At 39.6% G+C, this 16,324-nt stretch overlaps 2 protein-coding genes across 4 annotated transcripts in view; both read right to left on the reverse strand.

Annotated features, from left to right (window-relative positions):
* The window catches only part of KCTD21 (potassium channel tetramerization domain containing 21), a 540,409-nt gene that overhangs the window by 256,568 nt on the left and 267,517 nt on the right, over nt 1-16,324 (reverse strand). The gene's annotated exons all lie outside the window — the stretch shown is intronic.
* NARS2 (asparaginyl-tRNA synthetase 2, mitochondrial) overlaps nt 14,614-16,324 on the reverse strand; it is a 137,449-nt gene continuing 135,738 nt past the window's right edge. For all 3 annotated transcript variants that reach the window (XM_050757484.1, XM_050757486.1, XM_050757485.1), the window contains one exon: nt 14,614-15,164. In XM_050757484.1, coding sequence (XP_050613441.1) covers nt 15,020-15,164 — 145 coding nt within the window. In that variant the 3' untranslated portion in view covers nt 14,614-15,019. The remainder of the gene's footprint in view (nt 15,165-16,324) is intronic.

Here is a 16,324-nt window from a genome sequence, read left to right on the forward strand (position 1 = left end):
GAGCTGAGATTGCACCATTGCACCCCAGCCTGGGTGACAAGAGTGAGACTCCATCTCAAAAAAAAAAAAAAAAAAAGAAAAGAAAAGAAAAAAAAAAAACTTTCTTAGAGAAAAGTTTAAGCAATCCCATTTTCCCAATTTCTCCTTTGAAAATAACCAGAATCAGTGGTAATGGGTCTGTGGCAGTTCGGCTCCCAGGACTTTGCTGCTGACACTGGTAAATCAGTCGTCATAATCTACTAAGAACAAAGACTGTCAAGATCCTTGAGAAAGTGCTGTAGTCTTCCAAACCACACTCTGCGTGCTGGCTCCTTTTATTTGCTCTGCAGAGAGAACTCCTACCTTGAATTCGATCTTGAACATACATCAAGACCTCTTTCCCTAAAACTGACTGTCCCCATTCCCCAGCAAAGTTGTTCACTCTTTTCTTGATATCCACACTGCACCTATATAAACTGGATTATCACACTGTACTGCAAGTATTTCCTTGTCAAGGAACTGTGAGTTCCTTGAAGAAATGAATGTGTTTTTCTCACTTATTTTTTATTATTATTATTTTAGAGAAAATGTCTTGCTATGTTGCCCAGGGTGGTCTCGAACTCCTGGGCTCAAGTGATCTTCCTGCCTTGGTGTCCCAAAGTGCTGGGATTACAGGCATGAGCTACCACATCTGGCCCTTCCTCATTTTTGTATTCCCAGAGCTTCCCAGCATGGTACCAGCATAGAATAGATACTCATTAAATGTTCATTGTGAGAACGAAGGAAACAACCCTTAAAGGATGACAGGTGGGGGCTGTAGACCATTGGAATATCTAGAGCTCTCTGATCCAGAGAATAGTATTTGTGAAGGTACCTGTAAGCAGCTGGAGTAGTTTTTTTTAATAAAAATTGTCAGGTAACATCGTATGTATTTATTGTGTACAACATGATGTTTTGAAATATAAATACAAATACATAAAATACTCGGTGTGATAGTTAAATCTAGCTAACTAACAAATGTATTACCTAATATAGTTATCATTTTTGTGGTAAGAACACTTAACATCCACTTTCTTTACATTGTGTTTAAACCCACAGGGACGGCCTAGCTGGAAGAACATAGTAGGTTGAGGTAATCCTGTGCAGTTCCACTTTTAAAAATGGTTGTAACTTGCCATAAAAAGGAACGAGATCATGTCCTTTGCAGGGACATGGATGGAGCTGGAAGGCATTATCCTCATCAAACTAACACAGGAACAGAAAACCAAACACTGCATGTTCTCACTTGTAAGTGGGAGCTGAACAATGAGAACACAAGGACACAGGGACAGAAACACACACTGGGACCTGTGTGGGGCGGTTGGGGGGGGGTTGGGAGAGGGAGGGAGAGCATTAGGAAAAATAGCTAATGCTTGCTGAGCTTCATACCTCGATCATGGGTTGATAGGTGCAGCACACCACCATAGCACACATTTACGTATATAACAAACCTGCACATCCTGCACATGTACCCTGGAACTTAAAAATACATTTTTTAAAAAAATGAAAAATTCCAGAAACATGTAAGAAAATAAGATTCCCCGAATTCTTAAAAAAAAAAAAAAAAAAAAAAAAAAAAAAAGATGGCTGTAACTCTTGGATAGTTTCAAAAAACAATGACTCCTTTAACCTTTTAACTGCTACCCCCAGATTCCAGAGAGCCAACTTTGTCAACCCTTGGTTTCCAAACTCTGACACTGTTGTACACTCTTTAGACATCCTCCTTTGTGGGATTACAGAATTAAATCTCTTTGTGGTTACTCTGTTATCTGGCTTCACTGTGACAATCCTGCAGGGGCTTAGCACTCAACCCCTTGTACCAGATGCAACACTAGTGAAACTGGAGAAAACCATGTCCCCTGAATTCAAAGTGACTTTATTCAACAGATGACCAGAAATATCATTTCCTTCTGCACCTGATGAATTGCATAGTAACTGTGCAGGCTTGCTAGTCTTTGTTTTGTTGGAGACCTAGAGGCCTCAGGATTTCATCTCATCTAACTATGTAATTCTACCAGAATTACTCAAGATGACTGTCCGACAATACAGCCAGTGATGTGCTGGCAAATATTTTTAAATTGGCTCCCTGGTGGTGTTGGTGGGTGCCTTGATTTACAGTATATACCAACTGTTGTGGCATAAATACTCTGCCAGCCATGGCCAGTTTTAAGCTATCAAGTGAATGTCCTCGAATACAGAGTTAAGAGATACACAGTAATACACCATTATTTAGTATTTCCAACATAAAGACACAATAGACATAAATAATACCAAGAACATGATAGTAAAATGTAAAGTAATTAGCCAAGTGATGGGTTTGGGGTAGTTACTACCTTTCTTTTAAATATAACTTATTTAATTGTAAGTTTATATAACTTAATTTTTTAATTAAGATATTCACATATCACAAAAATCACCATGTTAAAGTTTATAATTCATGGTTTCTAATATATTCATCAACTTTGACAACCATCACAGCTATCTAATTCCAGAACATTTTCATTACCCCAAAAGAAACACCATATCCGTTAGCATTAACTCCCCATTCCTCTAATCCCATCCTCTGGCAACCGCTAACCTACTTTTCATCTCTACGGATTTGCCAATTCTAGACATTTCAAATAACCATATTCATACAATATGTGACCTCGTGTGTCTAACTTCTTTGGCTTTGTATAATGTTTTCAAGGTTCATCCATGTTGAAGCACTTAACAGTTCTTTATACGCCGCATTTTATCCATTCATCAACTGATGAACATTATCGTTGTTTCCGCTTTTTGGCCATTATGAATAATGCTGTTGCGATCATTCCTGTACAAGTTTTTATGTGGACATATGTTTTCAATCTAGGTATCTATCTAGGAGTGAAAATGCTGAGTCATATGGTGACACTGTTTAACTTTTTAAGGAACTGCTGAATTTTTTCCACAGTGGCTACACCATTTTACATTCCCATCAGCAATGTATGTGGGTTCCAATCTGTCCACATCTTTTCCAATGCTTATTTCCCATTTTTTTATTACAACTTAATTTTAACGATATTATATTTTAAGAACCGTCTTGCAAAATTCTTCACAATTGAACAGTCTACTCTCCTGGGTTGACACCACTGCATACAGCCACCAAAGAAAATCCCACCACCTTCTCACTAGTCAGTTCCACTTCTTTTTGCTGGCAAGAGCAATACTCAACAGATTTGAATTTCCTCCCTCTTACATCCTTCCTATAGAAAACTGAAACAAAAGATCTCAGGTTCCCTTCTCTTTGGTAATTGAGATGACTTTTGACTGCGGGAGAATCACAAGGTTTTCAGCTCCCACCAAGCACCCCAGCAGAACAGGGTTTGTTTCCCTCCTACATTTGTGTTGAGAAACAAAATTAAACCCAAAATGTATCTTAGTGACACCCAGATGTATCTTCCGGAGGAGCTCTCAAGCAGTTGCTTCAACAGGGCAAACAGCTGTGGTCTGTTTCAACATAATTTGATGTAATCAGGGTTAATTCTGATGATGTAGTAACTCTGAAGACTGTTTTTTAACTGGATTATTGTTGGGTCAACAATCATGTGGCATTACATTTAGTGACTGAAACAAAAGCCAGAATTAAAACAGCTTCCCCTCAGCCCCCACCCACCCCTTCTAAATGACAGCCTCACTGGGAATAGAAGTTATGAGGCACATTTAACACAATTAACCAAAAAAGGAAAGTAGATGCAGTCAAATTACCTGCAAGCATCTCCAAGGTCCAGTGTCAACCAAGAGTAAGAGCTGGAAACCAAAAAAGGAAAGTAGATGCAGTCCAATTACCTAGAAGCATCTCCAAGGTCCAGTGTCAACCAAGAATAAGAGCTGGAAACTGTTGTTTTTTCTTTTCCTAGAACAGTTAGAAAATATGTTGGCAGCAATCAGTATAACTTAGTATTTTCATAACATTCTAGGAAAAAGCCCCAAGATTTTCCTCTGAAACTTTCCTGAACCAGATGATGATTTTAGCAGTTCACAGTTCCTCTGTATTTTCCACGCATGTTTTCAAAATGATTATTTTAAGTGAACACTAAATTCACGGTATGGCATACCAGGGCTGAAAGAGTGTGGTATACAAAGCACTGAACACATCTAGCACTATTTCTGAAGAGCGAGATCTTTATCTTATTTTCATAGATTTGACCATCATTGTTTATGGTCAGTCCACTTGCAGGGCCTGGGCTGCTCTACATGCACACATACTTATTTAGTCTCTTTCAGTTTTTAGTTTTGGCTAGTCGGAAACACAGCTAAAGCCCATGACAAGGGCCATTCTTAATACAGTTCTGGAAAGCAGAATCTTCAAAAATAGATGGTTTGGGAAACTGCCAAATGTGTTGGTTCTTCAAAATCTTTTAAATCCAACTGTGTAGTTCCAAAAAAGGTCTGACATGTCCAATCCCCTCTGTAAATAAGCCTCCATTTATTTGCTTTCTGTTTTTGTGACTTGGACTATTAAGAAATTTGAAAAGCAAAGAAGCCACTTACCCTCCTACTGCATCTTACTTTATCAGGAATTCCCCATCTAAGTAATTCCTGATTGACATATATTCTGGGATATGTAGATGTGATTATAAGGTAATGAGACTTCAAAAGTAATGAGAATTCCTTCTGTAAGTCACACAGTATATTAATTTGACTTCTTTTAGTTGTCAAAGCAGATACCCATTTCAAACTCACTCAAGATCAAATAGAGATGATAAGAAAGTGAGTTATCTCCCATGGAACCCATGGAAAAGTTGAATAATCTGGCCTCAGAAAGAGTGGCAGCCAGGGAATAAACATGGCAAAAACCAGGCATCCATTTTGTATGTCTCCCTCATCTCTGAACATTGTGCCTTCATTTCTTTCTCTTTGAAGACTGCTTTCTCTGTCTCTCTGGGTACATGGTTACCCACCGGCTCCTAAGTTTATATGTTCCTGGCTCAAGCAACCAGTCCAGACTCTCTAGTGTCCTCAACCCCAATTTCTCAAGAGAAAATGAAACTGGTCTATTTGCGATCAGGTGTCCACCCCTAGACCAATCAGCAAAGGAAGCTCTGGCTCCCAGGATGTCTGCTAGGGACCCACTGGCCAGGACATGGGTAGGGGAATTGTCAGAAAAAGGACAGGTTTAATAACTAAGTAGACACCTTGGAAGATGTTTAATAGACACAAAAACCAATCTTGTTTCTTAGTATCCCTTTAAATTAGGAATATACTTAGAAAAGCATATGTTTCTTTCTATTCAAATACAAAATATATTTCTATTCAAATACATGTTACTAGGGAATGGTTATTTGTGTCTATGTTAGTCAAATATCAGTAGGGATTTTCTTGAGAACCTACTGCTTCAAGTTCAGCATAGGAATACCAAGATAAGACTAGGTTCTTCAGAATTTCAGGGTCTTTCTGGGGAGAGAAATAGGCAGATATCTCCAGTAGTATTTGGGCAATGTTGTAAGAGGTATGTTCAAAGGACCGTGGGAGCACTGAGAATTATGAACCAACTGTACGGGGACTGAAACTGTATGAGATTAGGTTTAATTTTGGGTACCCCATAGATAGGCACAGAACAGACGTTAACATTTGTTAAATTAGATGACAAATAATAGCTACCTTCAATTTGGAGGCAGTAAAATTGTCTAGATTAAGAGAGCAAGGTGGGGAAAACCACTAACTGAAAATCTGAGCAACTAAGTTCGTTTGGGACTAGTTTCTGAATTTCTTCTCAATTTAATACATTCATTCAACAATACTTACTGAGCATTTGCTATGCACAGGCACAGGGCTAGGTGCTGGCGATATGATGAACAGCATAGAGATGTTCTTCAGAAGAAGTCTAAGTCACTGTATTCCAGAAGCAATGCCAGGAGGATGCCCTAGAAGTCACCTTCAGTAACAGACAGATAACTAAACTCATTATTACTTTTGATTCCTGCCTTTTGGTCCTGTGTTCAGGAAACAGCTCCAGGCAGATTTGTACTGAAAGGGATAGTTTAAAAATTCATAAGCTATTTCAGACACATAAATACCCCCCCGCCCTGTTTTTGGTCACCTTTATGATTCATTTGGCAGTTTTTCAATGAGTGCCCAGTATGTGTCAGACACTCTCCAAGGCACTGCAGATACAAAAATGAATGCATTCTTATCCCTGCTGTCGTGGAGCTCACATTCTGGCAGAGACGAATGGCAGCATAAGACAACCAGTATTTGCATAAAGTGCTGAAGGAGCATAACGAAAGGAGAAAGTCTGGAAGCCATTGTCCAACCCTTGGTTTCCTGAAAAATAATTTCAACACTAACACGTGAAAATGCGGAAATTCTAGCTGCATTTTGGAGTGTCACCACTCTTGAAATAAAGCCTCATAGGTTCAGACAATGTGATCAGAGCTGTTAATGTTTTGATTCTGGGTGACTAAGAAGTGACAGGTGTATAGCCTGAGAAAGCCACCCAAGTCCATTTACAGGCATGTGGAGACAAGCAATGTTGAGTCAGGGTGCAGGGTAACCCCAGCTCTATCAGCAAGACAGATACCTGAGCAGAGGACTTTTAAACTTTTCTGTCGAGGGCTACTAACCCATCAGAAGAAAATCAATCAGGAACTAAGTGATAGTGAAACTTGACACCAAAATTTCCTTATCGGATTAAAAAAAAAGATTGTTGATCAACAAACAGCCCACTCCTACTTTTTGAGAAACATTAACCAGCACAAGTTTGTACTTAGTAAACTAGATGTAAGTTGTTGTTTTCAATACAATTGACATATCTGGCTGGGGGATGGGGTGGAGAAAGGAAGGGGAAGCACCTGGATGTTGATACAGTACTAGGCATAGAAAGAACCAGAGTGGGAGATTAACACTTGCATAGAAAGAAGCAAACATAGGAGAAGTGCTGGGGAGAAATGGAGTGAGGAAAAGAGATAAAAGTTGAGAGGTGTGGTAGTTTCTGGTGGGAGTAGGATAATGTGAATTTTTAATATGCTCCCCAGTGATTCATTTACACAGTAAACTTTGACAAGACTGTACAGAATGGGAGCCCCTGAGATGAGGGAGTATGTCCTATTTGTCTCAGCACCCATAGAATCTAGCATGGGGCTTGGGAGAGTGAGAGCTCAATAAAAGTTTATTGAACTAAACTGAGTACACCTAATATACCTAAGAGGCTTTAAAGAAAAAGTCACTCAATTCCACTGCCCTGTAATTCATTTTTTTCCATATTCTAGTCTATGTACACAGCTTTTACACTGTTGTAATTGCAAATTCACCATGTTAAATTGTATTTTTTCAATACATTTTCTTTTGTGATTTTTAATAGCTGTAAAACATTCCACCTAACATGAGTATCTTTGTTCATATAGATTTTGAATTTTGAAGAGGTTTTCCTTAGGAGACCTTACATTTGTGCAGTGCTTGTCAGTTTATGAAACCCTTTCACACAATCTTCATTGCTTTCACAACACTCTATAAGATAAGCATTATCCTCATTTTGCAGATGGGTATACAGACTCAGAGATTAATTAACTTGCTCAAGCTTCTACAGCTAGCGGGTGGAATGTCAGATTAAACCAAGGTCTTTTCACTATGCATCTAATGCCCTTTCCAAGGCACCAAATAATCTGACCCAACAGTTTCCTGATGCAAAAACCTGTAATTTAAAATGTGGCAGACAGAAATTACATTTAAAGAGATCACTGGCCAGCTATATCCTACCTGTACAGGAATCAGCTCCTGCTCTTGGGGTATGGCAAAGAAAATGCCTATATTAGTTGACATCTTCTGTGACAGAACTTACTGTTCTTCAGTAATGCCTCATGACGCTGTCTGTATATGATCCAAGCCCATTTCTGCAATCCTCACATGAAGAGAGTTGGGACTGTCCCTGAACACTGACACTGTAATTAAAGTTCTTCAGCAACTACCACAGGCTGTAAGGCAGATAGGAAGGAGGCAGTGGAGACTTGAAAGTTCTTCTACTATTAAGATTGGTATCACACACAGGATACTTGGGTAGCAGCTGCGTGAACAGGGGAGGGAAGTTTTTATCTACCAATAGAAAGGCCCATTATAAGGACACATGGCCTGATGAACAACACAGAGGGGTGCAGCACTTCAGGGAAGGATAGACAGTCCACCCGAGCAGCTAGAGTTTCTGTACTGGAAAACAAGAGTTGTGTTTCTATTTTATTCCATTTGCATGATACAGAGAGACAGGTTTCCTTATTCTCAGGTAGAAGTTTCTAACAAGCAGAGCTCTCTGAGGAGAGAAAAACTTTTTGGCTGGGTGTAGTGGCTCAAACCTGTAATCCCAGCACTTTGGGAGGCCAAGGCAAGCGGACTACTTGAGCCCATGAGTTTAAGACCAGCCTGGGCAACAAAGTGAGACCCTGTCTCTATAAAAAGTTAGCAGGTGCGGTGGTGCATACCTGTGATCCCAGCTACCTGGGAGGCTGAGGACTGCTTGAGCCCAGGAGGTCGAGGGTGCATTGAGCCATCACTGCACTTAAGCCTGAGGGACAAAGCAAGACCCTGTCTCCAAAAAATAAGGCTAGGCATAGTGGCTCATGCCTGTAATCCCTGCCCTTTCAGAGGCCAAAGTGGGAAGATTGCTTGAGCCCAGTTCAAGACCAGTCTGGGCAACATGGCAAAACCCTGTCTCTACAAAAAGTACAAAAATTAGCTGGGTGTGGTGGCTTGTGCCTGTGGTCCCAGCTACATGGGAGGCTGAGGCAGGAGGATCACTTGAGCCTGGGAGGCTGAGGCTGCGGTGAGCTGTGATCACGCCATTGCACTCTAGCCTGGGCAAGAGACTGAGACCCTGTCTCAAAAAAAATTAAAAAAACAAAAAACCAAATAAAATATCTCTATTGAGTTCCTACTCAGTGAAGCTACAGTAGGTAAATTACTAGGAATCAGGAGAAATACAGAGGGGAATAGTTCATATATCATAGACAGGGGAAGGATTATCTTCTTTAAGGAGAGATTTTCAAAACTAGGTTCCTAGGAAAATGGCAAACCAGCAATTCTTGTTGAGCTAGTGTGTAGAGAAAGTTATGAGTCAAAGAATCACAGTTGTAGATGGCTCAGGTTCGGCAACATACAGTTGCACCTGTGTACGTGGGCACTAGTTGCAGAAAAAAAACCTTTGTTACACGGGCCCATCAAGTTTCTATTTTCAGATTATTACCTTGAAAAATCAAAGGTCTGTGCCTTCGAGGAAGATATTAATAATTCCTATCAAAGTTTCTTTCATCTATCTTTCTATCCACAATTCTAGGATGATCCTGAAAGGAAGGTGGCAAATGTGAGTATAAACTGATTAAAAATTTGAGGCACAATGAGCTTAAGTACATTGCTGGGTCTAGGATCCTTTATCCCTTTTCAGTGTTTCTCTTTACTCGAATGTATTTGAGATCAAGTATCATCTTCCTTCATTCTCCTGTTCCTTCTCCCTGGATAGAACAAGGTCAAGGTGTGTATTTTGCGACAAATTCAGTAAACTCTGGGGCTTAAGACGCAAGATTCTTTGGTTATTAGAAGGTTTTATGTTTTTTGGTTTCTCTAGAAGCTGAGGGCAGTGAATTTTATTTGTAGTCTTTCTCTCAGTATTAGGAACTTTTTTTGTTTGTTTTGTTTTTGAGATAGAGTCTTGCTCTGTCACCCAGGCTGGAGTACAGTGGTGCGATCTCGGCTCACCCCAAGCTCCGCCTCCTGGGTTCATGTCATTCTCCTGCCTCAGCCTCCTGAGTAGCTGGGACTCCAGGCGCCCACCACCACGCCTGGCTAATTTTTTTTTTGTATTTTTTGTAGAAACGGGGTTTCACCGTGTTAGCCAGGATGGTCTTGATCTCCTGATCCGCCCGCCTCAGCCTCCCAAAAGGAACTTTGCATTTTTATAACAAACCAAATAAATTTCATGCCCAGTAAGATACAAAGGAACAAGGTCCACAATGTATTGTCTTGATAACTAAGAAGATACATGAAACATGTTTATGAACTGTAAAGCAATGCCCAAATAATAGTCATGTATAGCAGAAAATTTCTGAAGTCATGAGTTATGTTAATTCAATGACCAGTTGCCTGAATGACAGTTTAAAAACCACCTAAACTCCCAGTGGCTTCTTTTTTTTTTTTTTTTTGAGACGGAGTCTCGCTCTGTCGCCCAGGCTGGAGTGCAGTGGCGCGATCTCGGCTCACTGCAAGCTCCGCCTCCCGGGTTCACGCCATTCTCCTGCCTCAGCCTCCCGAGTAGCTGGGACTACAGGCGCCCACAACCGCGCCCGGCTAATTTTTTGTATTTTTAGTAGAGACGGGGTTTCACCGTGGTCTCGATCTCCTGACCTTGTGATCCGCCCGCCTCGGCCTCCCAAAGTGCTGGGATTACAGGCGTGAGCCACCGCGCCCGGCCCCCAGTGGCTTCTTTATAAAGGTCGCCTGGAAACGATCCAGTGTGCTGATAATGGCTAGAAATTCACTGGACTCCATTTACGGTAATGCCGGGTCCAAACTGCACAATAGCTAACTGGAGCCTTAGTTGATCACAGGCCAATGTAGGGATCCTGGCAACAGCAGAATGTCCAAGTTCAGGGAGGGATGCTGACCATGACCTAAAATGATGCTTTCTTACGAAAGTCCTACTAAATCACTTCAATACAGTGATTAAGGTTCCTTTCTGCCCTTTTTTTTTTTTTTTTTTTTTTTTTGAGATGGAGTCTCGCTCTGCTGCCCTGGCTGGAGTGCAATGGCGCGATCTCGGCTCACTGAAACCTCCGCCCAGGTTCCAGCGATTCTCCTGCCTCAACCTCCCAAGGAGCTGGGATTACAGGAGCCTGCCACACCTGGCTAATTTTTCTATTTTTAGTAGAGACGGGGTTTCACCGTGTCAGTCAGGCTGGTCTCGAACTCCTGACCTCAGGTGATCTGCCTGTCTTGGCCTCCCAAAGTGCTGAGATTACAGGCGTGAGCAACTGTACCTGGCCCGCTTTCTGCCCTTTTCTTAATGCTTTTACTATTTTTTAATTCTGAAGATTAACTGGGAAGAAATTATAATCAGACATTACTCTCACCTGTTTCTTTTAATTATACATACTTTAGATTGCAGACTGAATACAAATATTAATCAGAAGCCAAAACATCCCACACATTACTTATCAATCAACCCAGGCCAATCTGTCTTTCAACTGTACATTTTTATGTTCTTGCCTCACCACTTACTAAAATAAACGTAAGAATAAATAGCAATACAATCCAAATAAGCATCTCTCATCTATAATTATCTGAAGCAAGGGATTTAAAGATGGGTAGAGTTAATCCACCTCACCAAGTGCATCTTCAATGCCTGTTCAGTCATGCTTCAATGTCTACATTCAATTTATAGAGAATATGAATATATAACATTGTAGAGGGAGGCTTCTGGCAGATCCAGTCTGACAAGAACAAAAGGTCAAACAGTTCTTTTGCTACTCTGTGACAGTTAAAGAGTCTCTGGGTTGGGTTAAAGGGTTGGAGAGTTATGTTTAGATCTGGAATGGATCACTCACACAATTAAGTTCTTGTCAGACCTAAAAACATGACAGCACAACTTTCCCCAGGCAAAAGGACAGCCAGATGGAAAGCAACTATTTTTCTCAACCTATCTCAAAATTTGAAATGAGAATAAATAATGGAAAAAACATTTCTAAGTTTCAGAACATACTTCTACTTGGGCTGCTGGGGTTGTTATTTTCGGGTGACATTTGGAAATCATGGGAAAACATAATCTGACTTTTTTCCTCATTGGAAACTGGTTACTCAAGTGAAAAACTAACCCTTTTATCACCTTTTAACTCAGAAACTGAGCACTAAAAGATATTACAGTTTAGACAGTACTCAACTATTGAATCCATATTTTTAGTCATTATACATTGACTTATACAACACTGCTTGCAACGTATAATTTAGATATTCATCTCTCAGCTGATGAGTAAACATTTTGAGTATTTTCCTGCTGATGCTGCCTGCAAGCAACAGTTCAGTTTTGGCATTTTCATCATCTTTGTCTGACATGAATTTTTGTTTCTGTTCAATTATTGGCAAAATAGAACTATTGCGCCAAAGACAAATTATTAGGTTTGCTATAGGTGGCAAAGTATTTGGCTTCAACCAGACATTCATTGTGTGATAAACTATCAAGGAAAATAATGTATAAAGTTTCGGAAATACACTGGTGAAAACGCTATCAAAAAGGCAAGATGCCTTGAGAAGGACCTTTCCTCCTTCCACATATACAGTATAGGAACACATTTAAGTCTATTGTTCAACTTTCAGCGATGTGACTTAGTTACACATTTTGGAGACCTAATATGTACTAAAACAGGGGACTACATATTGCCTAAAGGTTAGACTCTAAATCAATTATTAGTGACCAAGTCCAGCACAGGTTCACAGAAGATTAAGAGATAAAAGGATCCACAGAGCTTACCTACTTCAAAATGTGATAGTACTGTAGATGCAAAAACTGGAGGCCACATAGATTATTTTACTTGCCTAATGCTCTACAACTGAATTTATGGTAATGCTGGGTCCACAACCTGGGGTTTCTCTAACTCAGCAGTCTTTCCATCACTATTATTTTGTTAAGCTCTGTCATGTTAACATTACAATTCTATCAGGTCCCTCAAAAATCATGGGAGGTATAATTCCTGACAGCTTGGAAATTACAGTGCCTCCAGGTTCTGGGTCTGTAAATGTCCCTTGTTCCACTAAATTAATATGGTATCTACTAATACCTGAATGCCAAATCAATACAGGCTGATGCTGCAAATATTTTAAAAATGTTTTCTGCATTTTATCTTCTAGGTCTAGGGTTAAATGTCACTTTTTCAGACATGCCTTTTCTAGCACGCATATCTATGCTTTCCTGTTCTTCATGTAACTTTAGAGCACATACTGTATTTTGAAATCAGTTATTTAATTATTATATATCTTCTCAAATATATTATTTAATTCCATGAAGGCAGGGTCATTTCTGTTTGGTTCACAACTGTTTATATAGCACCTACCACATAGTCTCAGCATATAAAAGAAGCTCAAATATTTGTTGAATAAACAAATGAATTTCTCTCTCTAATTATGGTTGAGGCAAGCCTTATGGAAGCCCTAATTATCCCTTTTAGTCTGTCCTAAACTTGATATCTAAGCCCAAGGGATTAAAGTTCCAGGGAAGTAGATTTTCCTGAGATTTTTAGCTCAGTAAAAGCTAGCAATTAGATTCAGAAATGGAATGAGCAGTTTTGTTGGACACTGATTTCTTTGTCAAAAAGAGACTGGAAAACCAAGCGCCCAGGTAAACGGAACCTCTCTGCATTAGGCAGAAGGTCAACTTTGCAAACTCTCAGGTGTCTTCCAACTCTTAAGGCTCTGGAATTTGTTTCTTTTCAGCTGTTTGATTTTAAATTAGGTTAAAGTATACATACAAACTTCATTAGGAAATAATCTAGGAGAACCCATCTAATGAGACTTAGAAAACTGATTATTCAGGCATGCATGCCCATTTACAATTACTTGATACATGCATATTCCACTGAGAATACAATTTGCTATAGGTCCTTATACATGTAACTCAATGAAGACAAAGACTAAAACAAGTTTTTAAAAAGTTTATGTAGCATTTCAATTTTAAACATATGCATGTGTGTGTGTGCGCGCATGCACACACACACACACACACACGTATTATATCAACTCTGAAGAAAATGATGTTGAGTTCCTATACAGTAAGCAGCTTGTCCAAAGTGCTAGAATTGTCAGGTTCCAAACTCCCCAATCAGTGCTCTTTTCACTCTCATAGACCGCACTACTTTTTTTTTTTTTTTTTTTTTTTTTTTTTAGATGGAGTCTCCCTCTGTCGCCCAGGCTGGAGGGCAGTGGCACGTTGTTTGCTCACCGTAACATCGGCTCCCAGGTTCAAGTGATTCTCCTGCCTCAGCCTCCCGAGTAGCTGGGATGACTGGCACCTGCCACCACGCCTGGCTAATTTTGTATTTTTAGTAGAAATGGGGTTTCACCATGTTGTCCAGACTGGTCTGGAATTACTGACCTCAAGTGATCCACCCACCTCGCCGTCCCAAAGTGCTGGGATTACAGGTGTGAGCCACCATGCCCAGCTGACCACAGTACTTTTTAACTCTAGAATTACCCATCCTTTAGGCTCAGCCAAATTTCCATCCTCATCTTGGATTGAAAATACCTTTCTTCCAATTTTACTGGGAAAGGACCAAATGAAATTTAAAAATATATAACTTTTTTTCCATCGGCGCCAATAAAAAAAAATCGCTTTTATTAGAGAAATTATAAACATCAAATATAAACAAATTATAACACAACAGTGATTAAAGAGTTGAAATAATGTAATATCTCAACAGCTTTTAAAATGGAAAAGCAACAGTTATTAAATCTGATTTCTTTCATCCAGTTCAATGAAAGGAGATTTCAATTCAGAATAGCTACTTCGTTAAATCAATTAAGACTTTAAGGAATATTTTTTTTCTGCAATGTTTAGGAAAGTACTGAAAATGAGATAAGGATTTATCACAAAGTATATGGCAAGGGAGAAAAGATCCAACATTATTTTATTTTGAGCTACTAGATGGTTCTCAAAAATTACACAGGGAGTGATTTAATGATTACAAAGTAAAATACATTATCTCATTCTGTTTTAGAGTTTAAAAGAAACTTTGAGACTATCTAATTCAATTTCTTCATTTCTTCTTAATTGAGGTAATGGATTTGAGAGTCCCCTTGCTATAAGTACCTCTTCTTGGGGGAGCTCATCCTTACATGAAATACCCTCAACTTTCTAAGAAAATCACAACCACTTATATTTTTTCTATGATATCTTATGGCACAACAATTACATGTTGAAATCTGCATTTCTAAAATCCAAACATGCATTCTACTGTCTGTACAATCCTGTGCAGTGCCTCTGCCATGGGGTGCTTTTTCTTAACCAATCTTCTAGCTATAAAAGGCATGAATGAGGAAACCTTGGGAAAGGGATAACATCTTTGATATTGTCAACACCCAAGATGCACTGCAGGTAGCGTTCAAATCCCATCCCAAAACCTCCATGTGGCACAGATCCAAATCGACGAAGGTCCAGATACCTGTTTTCAAAAACAGAAAATCATCATCTATATATATTGTATAAGACCAGATGTTAAGAGTAGAATTTTATGTTTCAAACATATTTTGCAATCATTTGTTATTATTTACCTCACTGCGATAGACCAGTCTTTCCCCTCCACAGACAGACAATGGAAAGGAAGAAGCTGAATAATCTATCCAAGGTTACCCAGAGAAATAGCAGTGGATCCTGTCAAGCAGTCATGGGCTTTGGTCACTCTTCCTTTTTAAGCTATTATATTTATGCGTTTATGACAGAAAACTTGCCTCAGGAGGCTATAGAAGATTTTCTATGGATTTACTAATTTTCTTGAAAATATTTGCCTCTTTTATTTCTTGGTATGTTAATAATGTTTTCTTTTCCTTCCCAAAATCATACTGTTCAATACACAGAGGAGAGTGCAGAGTTTTGCCTGTTACATTATGAAAAGATATCCTACAGATTAGACTATAAGCTACAACAGGGCAGAAACTGTGCTTCATTCAACATTTTATCACTAGGGAATGTTCTAGAGTAGGTGTTAATTACATGAAGTTTTGTTTGAAGGCACAAAAATATATGCTTGAATGCTAGAGTGAGGAGAAACCTTTAATTCTCTGCCTCAGGCCTAAGGAAGATGCCCAGAGTCATTTTGCTGACATGCTAGACAGCCTCTGAAACTCATCCAGGCACATTCTTTTCTCACTAAAGACCACATGGCAAGACAACAGCACAGCCATGACTGAAACTCAGATTCTAACACACCAGCATTGGAAAAAGTTTTAGGAAGAAAAGAGAAAAAGGACAACTATAAATATTTTATTATGTCATTTGGTGGGGAAATTCTTAAGTTATATAATATTGACTAAAACAAGTTTATCGGCCGGGCACGGTGGCTCATGCCTGTAATCCCAGCACATTGGGAGGCCAAGGCGGGCAGATCACTAGCTTAGGAGTTCAAGGTCAGCATGGCCAACGTGGTGAAACCCCGTCTCCACCAAAAACACAAAAATTAGCCAAGTGTGGTGGCGCCCATATGTAATCTCAGCTACTCAGGAGGCTGAGGCAGGAGAATTGCTTGAACCCTGGAAGTGGAGGTTGCAGTGAGCAGAGATGGAGCCACTGCACTCCAGCCTCGGTGACAGAGTGAGACTCTGTCTC

The sequence above is a fragment of the Macaca thibetana genome, chromosome 14 (genome assembly GCF_024542745.1).
Source record: "Macaca thibetana thibetana isolate TM-01 chromosome 14, ASM2454274v1, whole genome shotgun sequence".
NCBI classification, from domain to species: domain Eukaryota; kingdom Metazoa; phylum Chordata; class Mammalia; order Primates; family Cercopithecidae; genus Macaca; species Macaca thibetana.